Source organism: Hypanus sabinus, chromosome 20 (genome assembly GCF_030144855.1).
Source record: "Hypanus sabinus isolate sHypSab1 chromosome 20, sHypSab1.hap1, whole genome shotgun sequence".
NCBI classification, from domain to species: domain Eukaryota; kingdom Metazoa; phylum Chordata; class Chondrichthyes; order Myliobatiformes; family Dasyatidae; genus Hypanus; species Hypanus sabinus.
In genome coordinates, this window is record NC_082725.1 from 40,814,224 (window position 1) to 40,837,664 (window position 23,441).

General features: G+C 40.1%; 1 protein-coding gene across 1 annotated transcript in view; it reads right to left on the reverse strand.

The window, feature by feature from the left end:
- The window catches only part of LOC132378453 (collagen alpha-3(VI) chain-like), an 83,654-nt gene extending 60,453 nt beyond the window's left edge, over positions 1-23,201 (reverse strand). The window contains exons 1-9 of the mRNA XM_059945380.1: positions 23,111-23,201; positions 17,723-17,801; positions 11,150-11,295; positions 7,536-7,628; positions 6,423-6,476; positions 1,138-1,209; positions 1,013-1,039; positions 853-897; positions 709-762 (exon numbers count right to left, since the gene is read on the reverse strand). Of these exons, the coding sequence (XP_059801363.1) occupies positions 709-762; positions 853-897; positions 1,013-1,039; positions 1,138-1,209; positions 6,423-6,476; positions 7,536-7,628; positions 11,150-11,295; positions 17,723-17,801; positions 23,111-23,173 (633 nt within the window). The 5' untranslated portion in view covers positions 23,174-23,201. The remainder of the gene's footprint in view (positions 1-708; positions 763-852; positions 898-1,012; positions 1,040-1,137; positions 1,210-6,422; positions 6,477-7,535; positions 7,629-11,149; positions 11,296-17,722; positions 17,802-23,110) is intronic.
- Positions 23,202-23,441: the final 240 nt, after the last annotated feature.

The following is a 23,441-nucleotide window of genomic DNA, read 5'->3' on the forward strand; positions in this document are numbered from 1 at the left end:
AAGGTAAATGGTATTTTGATATTTCCTTTTACAAAGTTTAGGTGCAGATATGACAAGACAATTATTGCTGTTAATTATAGCCAATTATCATTTTGCTGCTTTCCGTTCCTGGTCACATATAAGCTCCGATTTTATGGTCAGACCATAATAATTTGCTATCAGCTGTCAAGTACAAGCCTGACCAGCTGAATTCCTCCTACCTTCTGCGTGTTGCTTTTAAATTTCCAGCATCAGCAGTCCCTTGTGTCCCAATTACAAAGGATTTCAGGTGTCCCAGAACAATATTGTCATTAAAGGAGTTGTTCAACAGGTCACACTGCAGCTTTGTTACAGTATGCAAATAAACCAGCTAGTGCAAAGTGCACTTTTAACCAAAGGCATTAAATCTTTCATAGATACCGAACTTCGAACTGGAATTGTAACATACAAATGAGATCACAATGGAAGCTTGAGAAAATAAAAGAAGCATCAAAAATTTTGGTGTATAGCACTGATTTCTATGTGGATCGTGCAACCATATATGTACTGACAATTTCATTCGGAATTGTTGGCAAAATCATGCCATTTAAGTTGCAAGTTATAAAGAGGACACTTTGGAATCATAAGCATTGAGTAAAGAGCTGTATTTCATGGGGAAACAAACACTTGAATGAGAAGCAATAAATAAATATAGATATGCATTTTCTGAATATTACAAAGTGATAATACCGGATTTCCAGTCATTCCTTTTTCACCAGGCAGTCCAACAACACCACCATCGCCCTGCAAGAACATTTTATTTTATTAGTACTTATAAAATACCAAGATTATTTTAAATCTAAAATTAGTCTAAATTTGCTTTAAAAAAATTACCTGCTCTCCTGCTATTCCATCAATGCCATCGGTTCCACCAATACCCTGTTACAACAGGAAAATTATGAACACTGGTTTAAAAATTAGAATTGTCAGGAAATTAAAAAATTCTTGATGAATAGTTAAATACTTTAACTTAGAACAAACATTATAAGTTTACCTTCTGTCCGGGATACCCTGCCATTCCCTGAAAAACAGAAACTCTTTAATCAAACTGCAGGTACATAAATACAATCAATCAAGACATATTTTTGGTCAACTGCTTCCAAAAGGAGAGTCTCTTGCCTTTGAGCCTCTGGTACCTGGACATCCTTCAATCCCATGAGTTCCATTTGGACCTGTTTGGCCTCTTTCACCCTAGAAACATTAAAAAAAAAGCTAAACTTGCAAAACTTCATGCAAAACATTGAAATGTATTTTTCCCACAGTCAATGGCCTCTGTTTTATTTTTTTTAATTCCAGTTATTTAATACAGTCTTAGTAGAGAAATAGAGTGTAAAGAATAGAATATTTATGAGCAACACATATACACAAACTAAGAAATGTTAAGGTATACATTTCAATCCAATTCAATTAAAGTTTAATTGTCATTCAACCATACATGGATATTCATGAATACAGCCAAATGAGACAATAGACAGGAATAGGCCATTCAGCCCTTTGAGCCAGCACCACCATTCACTGTGATCATGGCTGATCATCCACAATCAGTATCCCGTTCCTGCATTCTCCCCATATCCCTCGACTCCGCTATCTTTAAGAGCTCTATCTAAATCTTTCTTGAAAGCATCCAGAGAATTGGCCTCCACTGCCTTCTGAAGCAGAGCATTCCACATATCCACAACTCTCTGGGTGAAAAAGCTTTTCCTCAACTCTGTTCTAAATGGTCTACCCCTTATTCTTAAACTGTGGCCTTTGGTTCTGGACTCCCCTGACAGCAGGAACACGTTTCCTGCATCTAGCGTGTCCAATCCCTTAATAATCTTACATGTTTCAATCTGATTCCCTCTCATCCTTCTAAATTTCAGTGTATACAAGCCCAGTCGCTCCAATCTTTCAACATATGACAGTCCGGGAATTCCGGGAATTAACCTCTTGAAGTTACGCTGCACTCTCTCAATAGCAAGAATGTCCTTCCTCAAATTTGAAGACCAAATCTGCACACAATACTCCAGGTGTGGTCTCACCAGGACCCTGTACAACTGCAGAAGGACCTCTTTGCTCCTATACTCAACTCCCCTTGTTATGAAGGCCAACATGCCATTAGCTTTCTTCACTGCCTGCTGTACCTGCATGTTTACTTTCAGTGACTGAGGAACAAGGACACCTAGGTCTTGTTGTACTTCCCCTTTTTCCTAACTTGACACCATTCAGATAGTAATCTGCCTTCCTGTTCTTGCCACCAAGTAACGAGGCAGTGTTACTCTAGGATCAAGATGCAAAATAGAATACTAACTGTCACACACAGCACAAAGCACACACAAGACAGCAAGTACAAATGATATCACAAACATGCAATAAAAGAGTCCAAAACATGCACTATCAATTCACAGACGACCACAATAGGGCCCACCTCCCACTGAGTAACCATTCGGGGAAGAAGCACCAGAGGACATTTTGTTTACTCCATATAAGCCATTGTAATGGACCATTCTGCTATCTCACTTTACAAAGATGAAAACAAAATATAATGGTGATATTGGTTTAAGGAAGATATACTTCCCTTTAATGATATGTGGCTGTGCTTTTTATTAAGATGTTTCAAATATACCATTCTACAGTACTGCTTGACAGCTACTGAAGAAGATGATAAAAATGTGTGATTAAATGTGTCTATTAACCTACAGATAAATATGAGTAAAGTTAAATAAACCAGACAAGATGCTATTCTTCATGGAGTCAATTGTTGCTGATCAGTTAAAAATGCAGGTGAGTTTAGAATCAGGGAGAACAATTTAGTGTTTCTCAGTTCATGCATAACTTTCATTCTTGTACCAAAGTTATTTAATAACTCATTGCAAAGAGGAACTCAGTTATTTGTGGTAGTCCAGTTGTACTGCATGTGCTGGTAAATTTGCAAAGAGTGTGTTGAGTTTCAGTCCATGCAACTACGGAAAAATGCTGAAATTTTCTAATTGACAAGTGTCCGCTTGTTTCAAATTTAGGGTTAAGGGACAGAACTACTTTCTGAGTAGTTGAAAAGTTATTTTCTACTTCCTTTTTGAAGTTGTATAACTTCACATAGGGTACTCAGAAAAGAACACATCTTGTAAAGTTTGAACCTGATGGCATATTGTAAAGTGATAAGACAGCTGTGCTTTGTCAAACTAAAAACACGGCAGCATTCTCACCAGAAAACAACTGCTGGAATCAATTATTTTCCTGATTTGGCATAAATGTATGTCCTAATGTTGCCAAAGTAGATCATTACAAATAATGTTTATTGACATTTCTAGAATGGTCAGACATTTGGTGAAAATCAGTAAGGACTGGATAAACACTCTTTCAACTTCAACTATTCTGTATAATGGATGATCAAAGAGTGTGCTGGCATAATGGAGGCACTGGTGAATCTCATGATCAATGTCAACCTCAGCTGAGTTGAGGCTCCTGCTATGTGGAACATACTGCCTGAGCTGAGTACTTTCACAACATCTAAGACTTATCTAGATGGGTCCTTGAGTTTCCAAGGCATAGAAGACGACTGAGCAAGTACTGGTAAATGGGATTAGACCAGGCAGATAATTAATGCTCAGCTGGGACAACCTGGTCCAAAGAGTCTCTTTCTGTGTTGTGTAACTCACCAACTCTGCACATAAGGTGACATATTTAACCAATTTGGTCATTTTGTTCTGGCTACCTCTGTCAACGAGATTCACCCAACCCTCTCTGGAGCTCAACCAACATTAGTGGAGAGACAGCTGAAGATTCTCACCAAGCTTCTGGGAGTGGACCAGGTGAAGTCTGCGCAAAGCTGCTGATCGTGAACAACATAGCAGCAAGGATCTCAGACGGAGACTTGGGAAGAGTGGACAGCCAGCAGCTAAAGAATGTCAGGGCCCAGAAATGGAGGGAGAGAATGGAAAGCTGGTCTCTCACCTTTCATATATCGTTACGGTATCGTTATGGTATGGTAAAGACACGACCTTTAGAATTGTATGATACATTGTGTTTCAATTCTGGAAACCCTCCCACCCAATTTCTCCTGCATATTCACTTGGTTTAGGATTGAATAATCATCCATTGTATCTTAAACACAGAAGTTTCTGCAGATTCTGTAAATATTGAGGAACCCAGCAAGTGAGGCAGCATCTATGAAGATGAATAAATTGTCGACATTTCGGGCAGATAACCTTCATCAGGACTGAAGAGGAAGGGGGAGGGATTTAGAATAAGAAAGTGGGTGGAGGGTAGGGCGTAAAAGGTGATGGGTGACAGGTGAAACTAGGCAAGGGGAAAGATGGGCGGGTGGGAGAGGGAGGATGAATTAAGAAGCTGGGAGGTGATAAGTAGAGAGGGTAAAGTGCTGAAGAAGAAGGAATCTGGTAGGAGAGGACAATGAGCCAATGGGAGAAAGGGAAGGAGGAGAAGCATTAGAGGCAGATGATGGGCAGGTGAGCAGAAAAGAAGGGGTAAGGGGGAGCCAGAATGCATGTTGGTGCTCCTGATGTGAAAAATAGTGGATTAAATGCCTGGGCTGGTCCAATTGTATTTTAGGACATTGTGGGATGCCAGGGAAGAAATTACTTAGGTCCTGCTATCTTCATTAGCCACAAATGATGAATTGAAAGACTGGAGATTTGCTAATGTTGTGCTTTTATTTAGGAACAGCTGAAAGAACAGGGCAGGTATGTGAGCCTCATATCACTGGTATGTAAGTTTCTAGATGTGAATTCTGAGAGATATACCCTATCTGGATTTGGAAAGGCAATGTTTGATTAGGAATAGTCAGCTTGGCTTTGTGCATGAAGAATGTGTCTCAGTTACGCAATTCAGTTGTTTTTAAGACAAGACCTTTAGAATAGACAAGGTCAGGTGGATAGACATTGTCTACATGGACTTTGCAAAGCCTTTGACTAGGTCCTGTGTGGTAGGCTGGTCCAGAAAGATAGGTTACGTGGAATCCAGGGTGAGCTGCTCAACTGGCTACAAAATTTGGTTGGTGCAAGAAGACAGAATAAAGGGTTGTTTTTCAAATTAATGGCCTGTGGCTAGTGGTGTGCACATGGATTAATGCTGGGTGCCCTGCTTTTTGTCATATATATTAATGATTTGGAATGATAATTTAGATGGCATGAATAATAAAACTGCAGATTGCACCTAAATTGCTGATGAAGTGGACAGTGCAGAAGGTTTTATAAGGTAATAAGAGGATCTAAACCAACTGGGAAAGTGGGCAAGTGAATGGCAAATGGAATTAAATTCAGGTAATTGTGAACTAAGACATTTTGAGAAACTAAAAACCAGGGCAAGTCATGGCCAGTAAATGAAAGGGCCCCAGAAAATGTTGTAGAATAGAGAGACCTAAGGGTACAAGTATATAGCTCTTTCTAAGCAACAACATAGGTAGATGCACAGTTACAGGAATTGGAATATAATTTTAGTGCTGAACAAAATGTTGGAGAGACTGTAACTGAAGTATTATGTGGATTTCTTGCCTCCATACTCTAGGAAAGATATGATTAACCTAGAAAGGGTGCAGGAAGATTCTCGAGAGTGTTGCCAGAATTGGAGGGCTTGAGATGTAAGGATAGACTAAATAATCTGGGACTACTTTCTCTGGAATGAAGGATGTGTATAAAACCATATAGCGCATAGATGTTGAATGGTCACTGTCTTTTTTTCTAGGGTTGGAGAGACTAAAAGTAGAGGCAGGTGTTTAATGCAGCTGAGGAAGGATTTAGAAAGGACCTGAGGGCCAAGCTCTTCACCCAGAGTATGGTAGGTATATAGAAGTGCAAGTGGTAGAGATGGGTACAATTACAGCATTAAAAGACAATTGGAGAGATACATGTTTAGATGGATATTGGACAAATGCAGGCAAATGTGACTGGCTCAGGTGGGCACTTTGGTTTCCATGGGCGGATTAGGGTGAGGGATAGATTTTTCTATGCTGTATAACTTTATAACTCCATGAGTCTAGTCTTGTGAAGTCAAACACTGGTAGTCCTTTTGGATAATTATATATCTTATAGGACCCAAACCTATGCAAGTTGTTGCATAGTCAATCAAAAATTTATTCTAATTTATTACTGTCTCCAACTCAGCTTTTACAATTGTTTCAGAATTAACATGTTCAAATATACCTTAGAGCTACTTGGACTAACATTTAAAGCTGTTAGAGGTTTTTAGCTAAATACACATCCAAGTTTTCATTATTTCTCTGACATCCTTGTTTTGGCCTTGTTCCCATATTTCTGTACATGGCCCCAAAGCTTTTAATTTAACACAGGGTTAGTCACAGCAGAGCCTAAACACAACTTGGCTCAAAACCAATTGAAGTTGAACTATTTCAGTGCTCAAGATCAGGATACCTCCATTTGCAAAAGAAACATTAAGTGCCAACTTACCAGTTCCCCATCTTCTCCAAAATAACCTGGAAATCCCTGTGCTCCTTTATTTCCCTGAAATAACAATAACACATTTACTAAAAGACAACAGAGCTGAGTAAGTTAGATGTCTAACAGCTAGCAACAATGGATACAATTTCAACCATGAATCAACCATAATCTTTAAGTATTAAATATATTCTAAAAATAATCAGAGTTAGAATGCAGATCGTGTTACAAATCTAGGGTTCATAACGCTACACTGAGCTGAGAGTTTCAAAGCAATACGGTGTGACCATTCTGCCCTTCACTTGAAGCAGGGTGGGGCAGATCTGGTGGGAGGTTTTAGAAATACTCTAAAAGCTGCTACCAGTGGTGGCAAAAGTGGAAACCATGAGACAATTTCACTCAGACCATCTAATCCCTCTAAAAGAAGTAATTAATAGTCTAGTGATGCTGCTTGTCAGCACCTTTCAGCCAGATAACTGTGACTCACAGTCCTCCAACAGACCTGGGCATTTACTGTCTTATTGATTCCTTGATTAAGTGCGCTCTTCTGATAAATAATGTTAGAGGAGGGTCAACTTAGCCCTGTGAATGGTGTTTGCAATATTATATTTATTGTTCCAAACACTCCACTTACGTTTGGGATGATAAATATAATATTGTGAAAAGCATATGCTTTCAAAACACTGCCATCCTCTTCTTTCTCAGTTTCCTCTCTTCCAATATAGTGACAGTAAAAGATGGCCGTCAGGAATTTCACCCTGCTCTTGAGAGGTTCCCACTGTGGAGAACAATTGGATCCATCATCTCCCAGGTGCAAGAGCATTAGAAGCAATCCATAGAAGTCAAAACGTAAGGAATATAATTAATGCATTTCCATGTATTCCAAGTGAATTGTAACTGTAATTAAGGAAGTACTAACAGCATTAGTTATGTGAGACAAATAGACATTGGAGGTGTAGACTTCAAGAAGGGCCAAACTGTGTTTGGAAATTTGGCTGTATCATTCTCAAGGTGGAAATTCCTTCAGTGATTAGTCACAGTGCTGATAAATCCCAAACTTAGGCCATTACATTTTCACAAAGATTCATTTCAGTTGGGTTTTACATCTTTAGCACAGGGACTTACCTGAACCCCTTTTTTACCCCTTGGCCCTCTGGCACCTGGTTCTCCTGTGCATTTGCAGAGGACACAACAGCATTCCTTTTCCACAATTGTATTCTAGAATAAACACGTACATGCATTAATTCTTCACATGGCATGAGTACAAGTTCACTGCCGGATAGCAAACTTAAAGCTACAATTTTTCCCCATTTAGGATAAATGCTATTCTATTTAAGGCTTCTTAAGGTTGTTAATGCCCAGGGTGGTAATGGAGACAAGCTTCCATTAAATACTCCCAATAGACCCTGATAACCAAATCCAGTTCCTGGCCTTCATGTGTGGTTTAGTTTCTAAGCCCGACAGAACCATTTTTACCAATAGGAGAACGTGTCCTCTAATTGAATATACACAACAAACGTTTTCCAAATGGTCGCCTATGACGATGTCATTAATTGGTTGAATAAATGCTATAAAAATGGTAATTTTACCAGAATTTTTATATACATTTCAAGTGGTTTCATCCTTTGTCTCGAAAACGTTCTTTGACAGAATAGATTCTATGATCCTGCCATATATTTGGAATAATAAAAGTTCTAGAGTGCAAAAATCTTTATTGCAAAAATTAAAAAAAGGATGGAGGACTGGTGTTACCAAATTTTAGATTTTATTAATGGGAAATTAATATTCATTCTATCACCTTTTGGATTTATGGTATAGATAATCAGGACTGTCCTTCATGGTTAGAATGGAGGAGAACTGGGTAAGGGGTTTTTCTTTGGCTTCTTTACTGGGAGCTCCTCTTCCTTTTTTGTTCTCTAGGATAGGTAGACAAGGTCTTAGTCCTATTGTTAAACATACATTAAAAGTTTGGTTTCAGTTTCATAGATTTTTTTACTTAAATAACTTTGTTCTCTCTAGTAATATCCATCTTAACTTTTTTTTTAAAACCATCAATTCTGGATAAGGCTTTTTTAACATGGAAAACTAAGGGAATAAAAACTTTTTTAGATTTGTTTTTAGAGGATTGTTTAATGTCCTTTTCTCAGTTAGTGGATAAATATGATATATCTAATGCACTATTTTTAGATACTTACAAGTTAGGAATTTTTTACATGATGTCTTACTGAATTATCCATTTGTTCCTTTACCAAATATGATATGTGCTATTTCTCAGCTCAAACCATTTCAAAAAGGATTGATAGCTTTTATATATAAACAGTTAATGAATTCACATGTGATACCTAATGATAAGGTTAAACGGGCTTGGGAAATGGAACTTCAGGACTCACTTTCAGATGATCAATGGAATAAAATTTATTATTTAGTTAACAATTCATCTGTCTGCACCCATCACTCCTTGATTCAGTTCAAGGTAGTGCACAGGGCACATATGTCAAAAGATAAACTAGTGCATATTTTTCCTAATATAAATCCCATCTGTGACAGATGCAACACTGAGGTGGCTACTCTAACTCATATGTTTTAGTCTTGTATAAAGTTAAATAATTTTTGAAGAGATGTTTTTAGAACATTATCAAAAGTCATAGGTGCAGACTTACAACCTAATTCACTTACGGCAATCTTTGGGATTACTCCAAAGGAAGCAGGAAATGTCCCTGCTTCCACTCATCATGTGATAGGCTTTTCAACTTTATTGGCTAGGAGAGCTGTTTTGTTGCATTGGAAAGATCCTAATCCACCTACAGTTTTTTTTTCCTGGCTCCCCTCCATTATGTCTTGTTTAAGCTTGGAGAAAATTAGAAGCCAGACATTTGATACATCTTTCAAATTTAAGCAAACCTGGTGACCTTTTATTCAATATTTTCATATGATCTAATTTTTTTTCTTTTCTTTTCTATTTTTAGGTAATTTTTTTTCTTTTTTTTCCCCTTCACAAAGTTTCAGATTTGACCAGAAGGATGTTTTCTTTTGTTTTGTAATTTTATCTGAAATGGACTGCCCAGTCCCTTTTTTTCTGTTTTAAGTTAGCTTAGTAGGTTTTTTTTCTTCTTATAAATAGAAAATTTCTAGTCTTTTTTATTTGTATGAATTGTCAACAAACGGAGTTGTGGTTCTCTGTTTATATATACTAGCCTAATATTATATTATAGATGATTTTGATAGTGTACTGTATATCCTTTTCTTTGTTTGTACATTTATTGTATTATGTATTTGATATAACTTCTCCTCTGATTTGTATCCACTCATATAATTTTTTAAAAAATCAATAAAAAAAGATTGAAAATGAAAGAGCAAACATGAGGAAATCTGCAGATGCTGGAAATTCAAACAACATACACAAAATGCTGGTGGAACACAGCAGGCCAGGCAGCATCTATAGGAAGAAGCACTGTCGACGTTTCAGGCCAAGACCCTTCGTCAGGTCTCGGCCCGAAACGTTGACAGTGCTTCTTTCTATAGATCCTGCCTGGCCTGCTGTGTTCCACCAGCATTTTGAAAATGAAAAATGAGAAGGGGTAAAGGCAGGTTACTAGTGTCTCAAGCCTGTCGCTTAGGGCAGATGGGTTTCATCAGCTGTGTTGGCAGCTTATACAGGAGAAGGAAAACTCTGATCTCAAACCTCTGCTGCCTTGCAGCATTACCCACTCATGGGGAAGGGTTCGGGAGTAAACCCTGAGGGAAAATCTGGAGTTGGAGTCCCTAAGGCAATCCTACATTGAGTTCAATGCTGACTGACAACTCCTGCGACGGTGCTGGTGTCGGTCTCTGCCATTCGTTTGAGTTCATCAGATGCATGGACAGAGGGACCTTGCTACATGAGCAACAGCTTCCTGTCTATATTGTCGGCTTGCATGTCTGGACAGCTAGGATGCAACAATCCATGACTGACCCTGAACGACGGGGGCCTCACTCACTCACTATCCTATTTAAATCATGTAGTACTAAATAAAGACTGAGGAGTGGCATAATCTTCACTAACGTGATGTTATTCTCATCCATAGATTACTGGACAGTGAAATAGAAGCATTTGCAGATTTGTGAAATCAAGTGTGCAATGCTGATTATAATAAGTAGGTTATCAAAAATAAAATGAGGAATGGCAAACTAATTGAAAAGCAGTGCAGAACTTATTTAAGGATGATGTTATTGAAAGAATTAACAGGGAGTTTAATGTTAAAAGTAAAGCAAATCACCATAGATCTTAGCATCTGAAATAAAAGCAGAAGAGGTCAGGCAACATCTGAGGAGAAGGAAGCAGGTTGACAATACTTCTCATTTTGATGAACATTTCTGATAAACCATCAGTGACAGTCCTGAATGAAAGATCAGCAGCATGAAATATTAATTCTGTTTCGCTTTCCACAGTTATTGCACGGCTGATGAGCTTTTACAGTATGCATCTGATTCTTTTCTGCTTTTTTGTTATAATAAACATGTCATTGGACAAAAGTATCGGAACAAGGATTGATCTGGTAAAGAGGATATTCATATAATGAACAACAAAAATGAACTGAATTCTGTTCTGGTCATTATAGAAGCTGAAATGCTATCTTTGAAGGCAAAACAAAAAACTGGATAAATTAAAGCCAATGGGGAAATAAATCAGAAATAGCAGCAATATTAAGAATACTTTTTTAAAGTTTGCTAAGAATAATTGTTTAATAGGGTTTACATACTATCTGTGTGTGTAAAGCATTTGCAATATCCTCCATCTCAATTGATAGTGCTTTCTTATATCCAAATCCTCTTCCATATTCAATAGAAGATAAGTCACGAACATTTTGTGCACCCTCCAGAGCCACAGTGATGAGTGCATTGATACCTACAATAATAAAATTGCTATTTATTAATTGTACAGTACATGTTTGAGTATCATCAAAGATTTTGATTGAATGTTAGGCCCATTTATAAGTTAAGGAATACTCTTTCTTTTGAGAAGAATAATTACAATATTCTATTATAATCTATTACTAATAATAGATAATTACTAGAATAATCTATTACAAAATATTTTCACAGAACTCAAAGAACATAAAATTGACTTTAGTTCCTAGTCTCAGTATTCATAGAGGAACCTTTTTAATGTTGACAGATATTTTGAGACCATCAGTAAAATGTTTTACAGAAATGTATTGTACCAAAATTACAAATAACAGCCTTCTGAACTCACTGCCTGCACTGACAGAAGACAAATAGCCACATGGGTCAGATCCTTGAACACAGCTGGTGCCTCTTGGAGCTAGAATCAGGCACGTGTTAATTGTTTAGAACAGCCAAAGAAAATCAGAAGAATGAGCCAGAAGACTTTTAGTCAAGTTAGTGTTGAAGTTCTGTAGTCAGTAAATGAGAATATATGTTATAATTTGTCAGCTATAAACTGGACTTTTGCTTCTGGCCTGGGCACTATCTATAATAAAATTAAACTCTATGAGGATTGAAATATTATCTGAGCAGGTTAAGTGGTGGGGTGGGTGAATATGAAGGGGAGGAGAGCTGGAGTGAAATTCTGAAGGGTCATTGTGTTGCTTTCTCAGATGGAAGATACAGTCACAGGATATGGAATCGGTTACTAAAAGCTAAGATTACTGAAATAACAAGTCGAGTTTTTTCAGTGGGCTAGAATCTTTTGGCGTTCTCTTCCACAATGGGCTTTGGATGCTCAGAAATTGAGCGGACTGGAGGCTAAGATTGAGGTGCACCAGGGGAATCAAGTGAAATGGGGTTTGCCAGGAAAATAGTCTTGTGGATTAGTGAACTATTGAATGCTGGAGCCGGACCATCGACTAATCCTTTCCTAATCATGATCAGAGAATTTAACAGGCCATTTCCTGGCCTGTAATCAAGAATGGGCAGGAATGGAAAATAATACTGTTCAATGCAACACACACAAAATGCTGGAGGAACTCAGTAAGTCAGGCAACATTTGAGGTTTTGAGCAAAGACCCTCCTTCGGGACAAAAAGCAAGGAGAAGATGCCAGAATAAAATGGTGGGGGGAGGGGAAGAATAATAGCTAGAGGGTGATGGGTGAAGCCAGGTGGGTAGGAAAGGAAAAGGGCTGGAGAGGAAGGATTCTGATAAGAGAGGAGAGTGAACCATTGGTGAAAGGGAAGGAGGCAAGGACCCCGGGGGAAGGTGATAGACAGGTGAGAAGAGGTAAGAGGCCAAAGTAGGGGATAGAAGAAAAAGGGAAGATCAGCAAAAAAATAATTACCTAAAGGAAAAATCGATATTCAAGCATCAGGTTGGAGATCACCCAGACAGAATATATGACACAAGAGGAGGGCATGGACAACATGTCAGGATGGGATGGGAATTGGAATTAACAAGTTTGGCCAGCAGGAAGTTCTGTTTTTGATGGATGGGGCAGAGGTGCTATACAAAATGGTCCCCCAATTTATGACAGGCTTCACCAATGTAGAGGAGACTGGACACATTAGATGGCCCCAGTGGATTCGCAGTTGAAATGTTGCCTCACCTGGAGAATTGTTTGGGGTCCTGAATGTTGGTGAGGGAGGAGGTGAATGGGCAGGTTTAACACTTTGACTGCTTGCAGGGATAAGTGTCAGGAGGGAGATTAGTGGGGAGGGACAAATGGACAAGGAAACCACAGAGGGAGCAATCCCTGTGGAAAGCAGAGAGTGGGGGTGAGATAAAGACATATTTATGATAGGATCTCTTTAGAGATGGCAGAAGTTGTGGAGAATGATGTGTTGGATGTGGAGGCTGATGGGCTGGTAGGTAAGAACATGAGGAACTCTATCACTGTTAAGACTGTGAGAAGATGGGGTGAGTGCAGATCTTTGTGAAATGGAGGGGATGCGGTGAGGGCAGTAGAAAGGGTGGAGGAGGGAGAACCCCATTTTCTGAAGAAGGAGGACATCTCTGATGTTCAAGGAAGGAAAGCCAAATCCTGGGAACAAATGTAGTGGAGATGAAGGAACTGAGAAAAGGTAATAACATTTTTACAAGGGACAGGATAGGAAGAGGCATTGCCAAGATAACCATGAGAATAGGTAGGTTTATAAAAGATGTCGGTTGACAGTTTGTCTCCAGGGATGGAGACAGAGAGATTGAAAAAGGGAAGGGAGGTGTCAAAAATGGATGAACTGAATTAAGGGCAAGGTGGAAGTCGGAGGCAAAGTTGATGAAATTGACGAGCTCAGCATGAGTGTGTGAAGCTATCTTCTACTTCATTAGGAGCATTGTATTTCGCCTTGAACAACCTTCCTGTAAAAATGCTTCTAATCTTCAGCACTAATGAGAAACTGTTCAATCCACTGCAATTAAACTCCAAAGGTGTCCCTATCGGGACACTTCGCAACATTCGCTTCAACACATTGTCAACTTGTTTTCCAAAGAATATGAGAGGATGAGTCCTACTCACCAAAATCCACAAGACAGAGATCCGCCATTAACCTATCTGCTGTGTGCAATATCTGCAGACAATAAAGGTTCTTTAGCACCTCCCCCTGAAAATTCAGATGTTACTGATAACATTCACCATTGCCTCAATGCACCAACTCATCCTCCCATACTCTTCAGTGAACAAATTGACATACACAGAACTTGTTCTCCAAGTGCATGCAATTGTTTATTATTTTATTTATTTAGCAATAGAGTGGAGAAGTGGCTTTTCCAGCTCAATGAGACACATTGTTCAACAACCCATCTATTTAGCACTAGCCTAACCAGAGGACAATTTTAAATGGCCAATTAACCTACTAAACAGTACATCTTTGGACTGTGGGAGGAAACTGGACCATCTAGAGGAAACTCACAGGGGGAATGTAGAAACTCCTTTCAGATGGCAGCTGATTAACTCCAAACTCCAGAGCGCCTTGAGCTGTGATAACATCATGCTAACACTATGGCACATTAGTGCCTACTTGCTTGATTGAAGGAAAGGGACAAAACTTGTTGTCTATGGGCAGCACTCCTAGCAGCCTACCCAGACTACCTACAGCAGGTATCACTAGGCACTCAAAAATGCCACCAAATACTCTCTACAAAATTCTCCAAACCTGTCTGGCAATTCCCTATCTTAATTGAGCCTTAATCCCCTCGTCTGATTTCCAATCATTCCCAGTTCCACTAATTACAACACACCAGGCTCCCATTAGCGAACATAGGATAAAACTCGGGCGTCACAGTCCTGCTTCGCCAGTTCGTTGGTTGACTCTAGTGTGAGTAAACCTTGTTTCCTGATTCCTTAGGACTGTCAGTTCTAAGCTCCACGTTGTTTCCTGGATACTCTACGTAAACCTTGTCTCCGTGTAAAGACTCTCCTGGATACTGGTTCCCTGTTCGCGAAGGTGCTAATGCTTTTCGACTGCCTCCGCACCTGTGTCCTGCATTTGGGTTCGTCCTCATTCTCGTCCTTGCAACAAAATCCATTGAGAGGACATGAACAAACATCAGTGTCTTCTCTCAAACTGTCATACTCAACATCAAGGACCTACTTACATTAGTCAGCTCCATTGGGCATGGAAGGTCACTGCATGCTGAATACCAGGCATCTTATTCCAATATCTGTCATGAGAAGGGATTACCATATTTCATAGTTTCCCTAAAATAAATTCCACTGTTCCCGCAGTTTCCTGGGAATCCTTGGATCATAGCACACAAAGCAGAGGAAGAAATTTCAGGATAGTATTGAGTACTTTGAGGCTCTGCATCAGGAATAGGCAGAAGCCCTACTTTAGTGATGGAAGATCATACTACCTCATGATCAACTGACCTGCCATCCCATCAGCTACCTAATACTTCTTGTATGGAAGAGTCTGCAGTTCCCTCATTATCCATCTCGGAAGCAAATCATCTTTAATCTCAAGGCAGTACTGAAGTAGACACAAAAGCTGAGGGACAGTTTCTTAAGCTCTTCAGATTCTGTGGCAGCACACCCATGGAGACATTCCTGAACTGGAGCTCAAGCTTTCAGATCTGACTTCAATGTTTTATCATTCACTTTCATTCTTTTGAATTCCAAAATCTCCAAACTGCATTTTTGCACTCTTAAATAAACTTATTGAACAGTTGTATTTGCTGATAATGAGACTTGATCTTTCAGAGCAATAGATACATCCATTTTTTCAGTACGTGATGATTGTGCAATACCAAGGTTCAGGAAGCACTTACCTAGGAAAGGGTGTTTTGGACAATGTATAGTTTGTACATTATATAGGTACTGATGTAGAGTATAATTTAAACTAAATTTAAATTTCTTTTAAATAATGTTACTGATTTACTCTCAATAGGCCAGACCTCTTTAACAGGAGAGTAATTATGTGAAATCCCTGTTTCTATATCCACCCAAACAGTGGATGAACAGATGTTCGGAGAGCTGTGTCACAATGTGACCAGAATGAATGTGTTCATATGTATTTCCAATCACTGCAAAACTTTGATAGACCTAAAGAAAAGTCTTTTTACAGAAAAAGATTCCTGAACAATAACAGGTTCTGTTATATTTTATGAGAATTAGTCTCATTTTCCAAGGCAGCTGATGCAGATATTTGATTAAGTAATGTCTGGGCAATGCTGACAAACAGGAAACACCTAATTGCAGCATGAAAGGTCAGAAGATAGCATGATTACTCATCAGTAGAAGAACTGCCAATTATGTATTAGTTGTCCATTTACTTTCAGATGGCCATCCTTACACAAGTAAAAGGCATTTTTGTTAAAGTAGCTTCAAGAATTTTTGTTTCCTAGCAACACTTTATTCAAGCCAACATTAACAATATCATAACCCCACTCAGCAATGTGATTTATATTTTTCAAGTACATTACAATAAATTACAATTGCAATCCATATTTTTTTCAGAATAGTATTTGATTTTTAAGTATTTTTGCCCCAATTATGGCCCCAATGCTTCCAAAGCAAAAACATTGTTTTTCAGTGTACAACAGTATACAGTATGTGTCAATAACAAAGCAATTTACCAATTAATTGCCCTTTTGGCAGAATGGAAACATTAGTATTTCTGCAAAAATTGTTAATGCAAATTACTTAAATTTCCCTGTTTGGTTTTCTTTTTTTTAATTATTTTGTCACAATATGGAAATAGCTTTAATTGCTCTTCAAAACTTAGATTCAAAGATATTTAATTTAATCATAATCCAATATCCTTGGCTTGAAGCTTGTTAATATGAACACTGCTAACTGGAACAAGAACACAATATTCCAACTGAACTTATCCTTGTGTTTTGCATGACCAACACCATATTCATTATTCTACAGTTCTTTGAATGTGGCTTTAACTTTTCACTCAGATAATATAACAGCACATGTTTTCTGAAACATTGCAGAATAATACAGTTGGTAATTTACAGTAAAGATTGCTAAAACAGCATCAGATTATCTACTGGAACATCAATGAAATTATATTTTGTTTCTTTCTCTCTACAACCGATGTACAGTTGGATGAATACTGATAACTTACATTGGGATACACCAAGCTAGTATTTATCCTGCCCCTGATCTGCATCTATCAGATGAGCTAATAAAGTAAAGACTGCTGGCTAATTTTTCACTTGTATAACTTGCAAAATTCCAAACTCATTAGATATACTTATCAAACCCAGAACTGATGTGAGTTGAACTTTCTAATCTGCGTAGTTTCCGCACAATGCCATGGTGCTATACATTTGAGGTTTAGATTTATAATTAAATTTAAACATCTGGGGTGGTTTTTATCTGCTAGTTGTTTGTGATGTGAAAAAGGGAGGCCCAGCAACTGGATACACTTGAGGCCTTTCAACCATTCCATTTATGTCAAGGCTTATGCACTGCATTTTGTAGCATATCACCCAGCGAATGGGCTACTCAAATGACTGGATTAGTTTTGTAATGAACGAAACATCTAACATCATTTGTAAGATCCAGAATGCAGCTTTCATGAATAAATGGTGGAGCGTGCACTTACACGTCTCTTAAGGGGACCACTGGAACTCATGACAAAAACAAGAAACTTGACTGGGAAACTGTTAATTAATTCTGGAGAATCCAGGAGGAGTAAGACAGCATTTCATTCCCACTGTACTTCTGCCACAGAGTCCCTCTAAGTTAACTCACCATGTGCACTGCATAGTAGCTGCTGGATATTGCAATTTAACACAGTCCCAATGGCTCAGTTATCCAGTGATACACCAATCCCTATGGTTCTGCATCCAGTACACACTGAGGTATGGAATCAGACTGCGCACCAAATAACTCAAACAAAACTTGGATAAAAATGATATCTTTACCTTTCTTTCTGAGACTTCTGGTTACATTTGCAAATGCATCTTTAGAGCCATCCAAGCCAACTGAAAATATGATTATTGCCTATAAAGAGATTGTGTTCAAGATAGTTATTATGAACTGTTAATTCTCCAATTAATGTATTTAGTGCTAGCAGTACTGATATAGAGTGTAAGCTGTTAGGTGAAGTGATGCTGATGATTTCCAAAATGTGGAACAACAGGAAGCTGAATTTGATTGTCCTTACTTATAAACAGAAAACTGATAGAATGGGCATTAATTTGATCTACTGACTGTGATATAGGCTTATCGCTACCACTTCCTCCCCACTCTCTTCAAAACTGACTTGTCTTTCACAAAGGTAGCCAAGGAACTTCCAAATTCAATGGAACTCTTTTCAAAATTATACAAGTTAGGACACAAATGGTTAGGGCTGTACCACACTACGTTCTGTCCATTAGCAAGGGACAATTAGTGTCTGAGCCAGTAGTCCTTAAAGGACAATTCCTCTTTCTATCTCTCTTACTATGTTGTCAGCCCACAACACAATGAACCTTCACTTGTTATATTTTGCAGTGGGATTTGGTATTCTCCCTGAACTAAAGAGCTATAATTGTCTACCCCATCTGATTTTGGATCCCAAGAGAGGGAATTTGTAGAATGTCTATTAGATGGCTTTTTAGAGCAGCTTGTGCTTAAGCCGACTAGGGGATCAGCTATTCTGGATTACTAGGGAGAAGGTGCTTGGGATGCTGAAAGTTCAGAAAGTAGATAAGTCACCTGTACCACATGGACTACACCCAAGGGTTCCGAAAGAGGTAGCTGGAGAGATTGTGGAAGGATTAGTAATGATCTTCCAAGAATAACTAGATTCTGGCATGGTTCTAGAGAAATGGAAAAATGCAAATTTCACTCCACTCTTCAAGAAGGGAAGAAAGCAGAAGCAAAGAAATTATAGGCTAATTAAACTGACTTCAGTGGTTGGGATTGTGCTGGAGCTGATTGTTAAGGATGAGATTTTAGGGCACTTAGAGGCATGTGATAAAATGGGCCAAAGTCAGTATGGTTTCCTTAAGGAGAAATCTTGCCTGACAAAACTTTTGGAATTCATTGAAGAAATAACAAGCAGAATATAGAAAGGAAAATCAGTGAATGTTGTGTGCTTGGATTTTAAGAAGGCCTTTAACAAGGTGCCACACATGAGGGATTTAAGAGTACTTGTGCAGGATTCCCAAAAGGTTAACTTGCAGGTTGTGTTGTTAGTGAGGAAATCAAATGCAACGTTAGCATTCATTTCAAGAGCAGTTAGAATATAAAAACAAGGATGTAATGACTAGGCTTTATAAGGCACTGGTGAGGCCTCACTTGGAGTATTGTGAGCAGTTTTGGGCTCCTTAACTAAGAAAGAATGTGCTGATACTAGGGAGTGTTCAAAGGAGGTTCACAAAAATGATTCCAGGATTGAAAGGCTTATCATATGTGGAGCATTCGAAGGCTCTGGGCCTGTACTCACTGAATTTTAAAAGAATGAGGTGGGGTTTCATTGAAACTCATTCAATACTCAAAGGCCTAGTTAGCGTGGATGTGAAGATGTTTCCACTAGTAAGGGATTTTAGAACTAGAGGGCACAATCTCAGAACAGAGGGACATCCATTTTGAATGGAGGTGAGAAGGAATTTCTTTAAACAGAGGGTGGTAAATCTGTGGAATTTGTTGCTACAGGCTGCTATGGAGGCCAGGTCATTGAATGTATTTAAGGTGGAAGTTGAGAGATTTTTGATAAGTCAAGATGTGAAAGGTTACTGGAAGAAGGCAGAATAATGGGTTTGAGAGGGAAATGGATCAGCCATGATCAAATGGCAGAGCAGACTCAATGGAGTAAATGGCCTAACCTGCTCCAATGTCTATGGTCTATCTTCAACCAATTTTGCATTTATCCCTGGTGTGCCTTAACAAGTAAAATATAAGTGCATGTCCCATGTCCCCATCCCTTCTTGATCTCATTCAACTAGTTATCAAGGATTTTCTGTCATAAGCACCAACACATTTCACCCATACAATATGCCGAAAAAACATATGTGTTCTATGACATGGTGAATAGTGGTGGTATGATGATGTGCTACACGGTGCTGACAATGATAAAAGTTGTGGTTTAAAATTTAGCTTTCAAATGTACAGTCAGTTTGATAGGTAACTTTAATCATGAGGTTAATAAAGAATATTGGGAAAATTTAACCAATCGACATTTGAAAGAATGACAGCTAAATTTTAAACCATAACTTTTATCATTGTTACCACCCTGTGTTGCTTGAAAGTTCAAATTTAAAGTAAGTTATTATCAACCCTGGCTAGGTCGCCTGGGTGAGGGTGCATGATGTTGAAAGACCTGAAACACCCGACGATGATGTGTCCCAGTGCAGCTGAACCATACAAGCTGGCTGAGCCAGTGGCTTCCAGGAACAGGCTGGGGTGAATACCAAGAACAGATTGGTGATGACTGGAGAGACAGCTGACAGCTCAGATAGACGGCAAGCGGGACAGGGAGGGGTAGCAGCCCAACCTGCATCTTCTCTGAAGAAGAACCCAAGAAAGCTACAGATAAACCCAAAGAAAGACACCCCCAGGGGAGCCCGAGAGGCAGGAAGAATGTGCACCTCAATAGGACGGACCTAATAACCAAGGCAAATGGATTGTCGATGACGAGAGAGAGCTGCATTTGTGGCAAGGTTTGTAAGAACAGGCGCGGCCTGAAGGCCAGAATGAAATGCTTGGAGCAGGAGAATGCTGCACAACGCACAGGATTTACGCCTGGTGAGACGCAGGAGGAGCCCGGCCTGGTCCACAGAGCCCAGAACCTCCAAGTGCCAGAAGCTTCTGTCCCAAGCAACATAGTGGAATAGCACCAGATCAAGTGGCCCCCTAGCCAGCAACAAGAAAGACTGGCTCCAGTCCGATGAGGATGAGGCAAGGATCATAGAGTTGACAGCCAAGGGAGATGTTGACAGATCGCTTCAGACAAAGACCACCGTCAATGTCAGCTTTTCCACAGAGAGGTCTAGAATAGAGGAGGGGAGGACCACCAGATCCCAATACACTATGAACTGCAGGGCAGCGCAAATCCACCAATTGCGCCAACAACTTCGGTCTCTGGCACTGCAGTTCAGGGTAGCAACGGAGGAGGAGAAACCTCCTCTGGTTGAGCTCTGGAACATCTGCAGGAAGAAGCTAATGACCCTGCGCGGAGCAGAATGGCACAGGAGGCAAGGGAGAGATAGAGCCAGGAAGCGAACTACCTTCATAGCCAATCCGTTTGGTTTTACAAAACAGCTCCAAGGGCAGAAACGCAGTGGCTGCCTTGTGTGCTCTAAAAGAGAGGTAGACCATTTCCTCCATAACATCCTGAGTGACCCCGCAAGGGAGTAAGAGCTGGGTCTCTCCCCATAGTGGAGTTCGATGCGAGGGAGCCCACCTGGAAGGAAGTCTACAAGGTTGTATCTTCAGCCAGAGCCAGTTCTGCACTGGGTCCCAGTGGAGTACCCTACAAGGTGTACAAGCACTGCCCGGAGCTTGTCAAGATTCTTTGGAAGATCCTGCGAGTGATCTGGCACAGGGGTACAGTGGCAGACAAGTGGAGGTACACAGAGGGGTGTCTGGATCCCCAAGGAGGAAAATCCATCGAACCTGGAGCAGTTCAGATCCAACTTGCTGCTTAGTGTGGAAGGGAAAATCTTCTTTAGTGTCTTGTCCCGCTGGCTGATGGACTTTCTTCTCAAGAATGCTTGAAGAGGAGATGAATAGCAGGATGGTGGGCATGCAACAGCAGGGAGCATGGACAAGGTAGGAAGGTGTGCTGGAGCGGAAAATCTCCTGGTCTGACATTTGGCAGGCAGAACCCCAGCACATTAAATTTATGATCCAGGCTGTCTATGACATCCTGCAAACCTCCATGTCTATGCAAAAGCAATGCACCACCATGTCCTCTCTGTCCAGGAAGAGGATCAATGGAGCACATCATTAGCAGCCGCCCTAAAGCCTTGGGGGAAGGTTACTACCGGTGGCGTCATGACCAGTTGCTGAAGGCAATGGCGGAGAGCATCGCAATGGCCATGACCACCAGCAAACAGAGTGGTCAGAGGAAGAACATCTCCGTTGTCAGGGCCGGAGCACAGCCCCTACATCAGCCCAGACCAGCATCATCATCGGGCCTGCTCAGCACCGCAGCAGATTGGCTGCTTCAAGTTAACCTGGGGAGGGCAAATAGCAACAACTTTACTGAGGCCAGATGTCCTCGAAGCAGATTGTCCTCATCGAGCTGCCAGTCCCCTGGGAGGACCGCATCGAGGAGGCAAATGAGCGGAAGTGGGCCGAGTATCAGGAGCTGATGGAGCAGTGCTGGAGGCAGGGCTGGAAGGCTCACTGGGAGACCATCGAAGTGGGGTGCAGGGGTTTTGCTGGCCGCTCACTCTGCAGTGTCTACACCCTACTTGGCATCACTGGGGCTGGCAAGAGGACCATCACAGAGGACGCTGAGAGAGGCTCCAGATGGCTATGGATCAGGAGGGGTGATCCGTGGGACACAAGCTGGGATCTGATTAACCCTGGCTGGGTCACCTGGGCGAGGATGTATGATGTCGAAACACCCGAAACACCTGAAGACCCCAGGTTACATCACCGATGATGTGTCCCAACGCATCCGCAGGATGTATCTCAGAATCAGAATCGAAGTACGTATATGTCACCATAGTACCTTGAGATTCTTTCTTTTTCTGAGTCACTTATTGTAGAATAGAGAAATAAGATGAACAAGGACTATAGGAAGACAGACTGCACAAATAAGATAAAATAAATAAATAATACAGAGAACACGAGTTGTAGAGCCCTTGAACGTGAGTCCATAGTTTATAGAATCAGTTCAGAGTTGAGGTGAGTGAAGTTCTCCAGGTTGGTTCAGGAGCCTGTTGGTTGAAGAATAATAACTGTTCCTGAACCTGATGGTGTGGAACCTAAGGCTGCTGTCCTACCTTCTCAACGAAACCAGTGAGAAGAGAGTATGGTGTGGATGGTGAGGGTCCTTGGTAATGGATGCTGCTTTCTTGTGATAGCACTCCTTGTACATGTGCTCAGTGGTGAGTGGGGCTTTGCCTGTGATGTATTGGGCTGTATCCACCATTTTTCTGTAGGCTTTTCTATTCTTGACCATTAGTGTTTCCATACCAGGCTGTGATGGAACCTGTTGGAAACTCTGCACTGTGCATCTAGAGATACTTGTCAAAGTTATAGATGACATGCCACATCTGCACAAACTTCAAAGTAGAGGAGCTGAAATTGCTTCTTTACAACTCAGAAAAACATGCTAAGTTGAATAGAAAGATTTATTGTAGAAGAATTTTTACCTTTGCTTTTGAATTTGCTTCACTGAGTTTCTTTCCAAATGACTCCAAGTTTTCAATGGTCATACCAATTTTTCCTTCGGTTTGGGTTGCTTTGAGGAGATCAGTTTTTTCAGAAGTATAATTCTCAAATTTTGTTTCAAAGATAACCTGGCCAGTTGTACTTTGCAAGTAAAATGCTACATTTATTGTGAGCTGGGAGTCAGGAATACAACTGATATTATTGACAGATGCAATTTTCTGCATAATTTCTGGTAGCTTTTGCCTTAATTTCTGTTGGCCGGTAAATATGTTTTGTGATCCAGACCATCCAGCGAGATCAAATCCCACAACA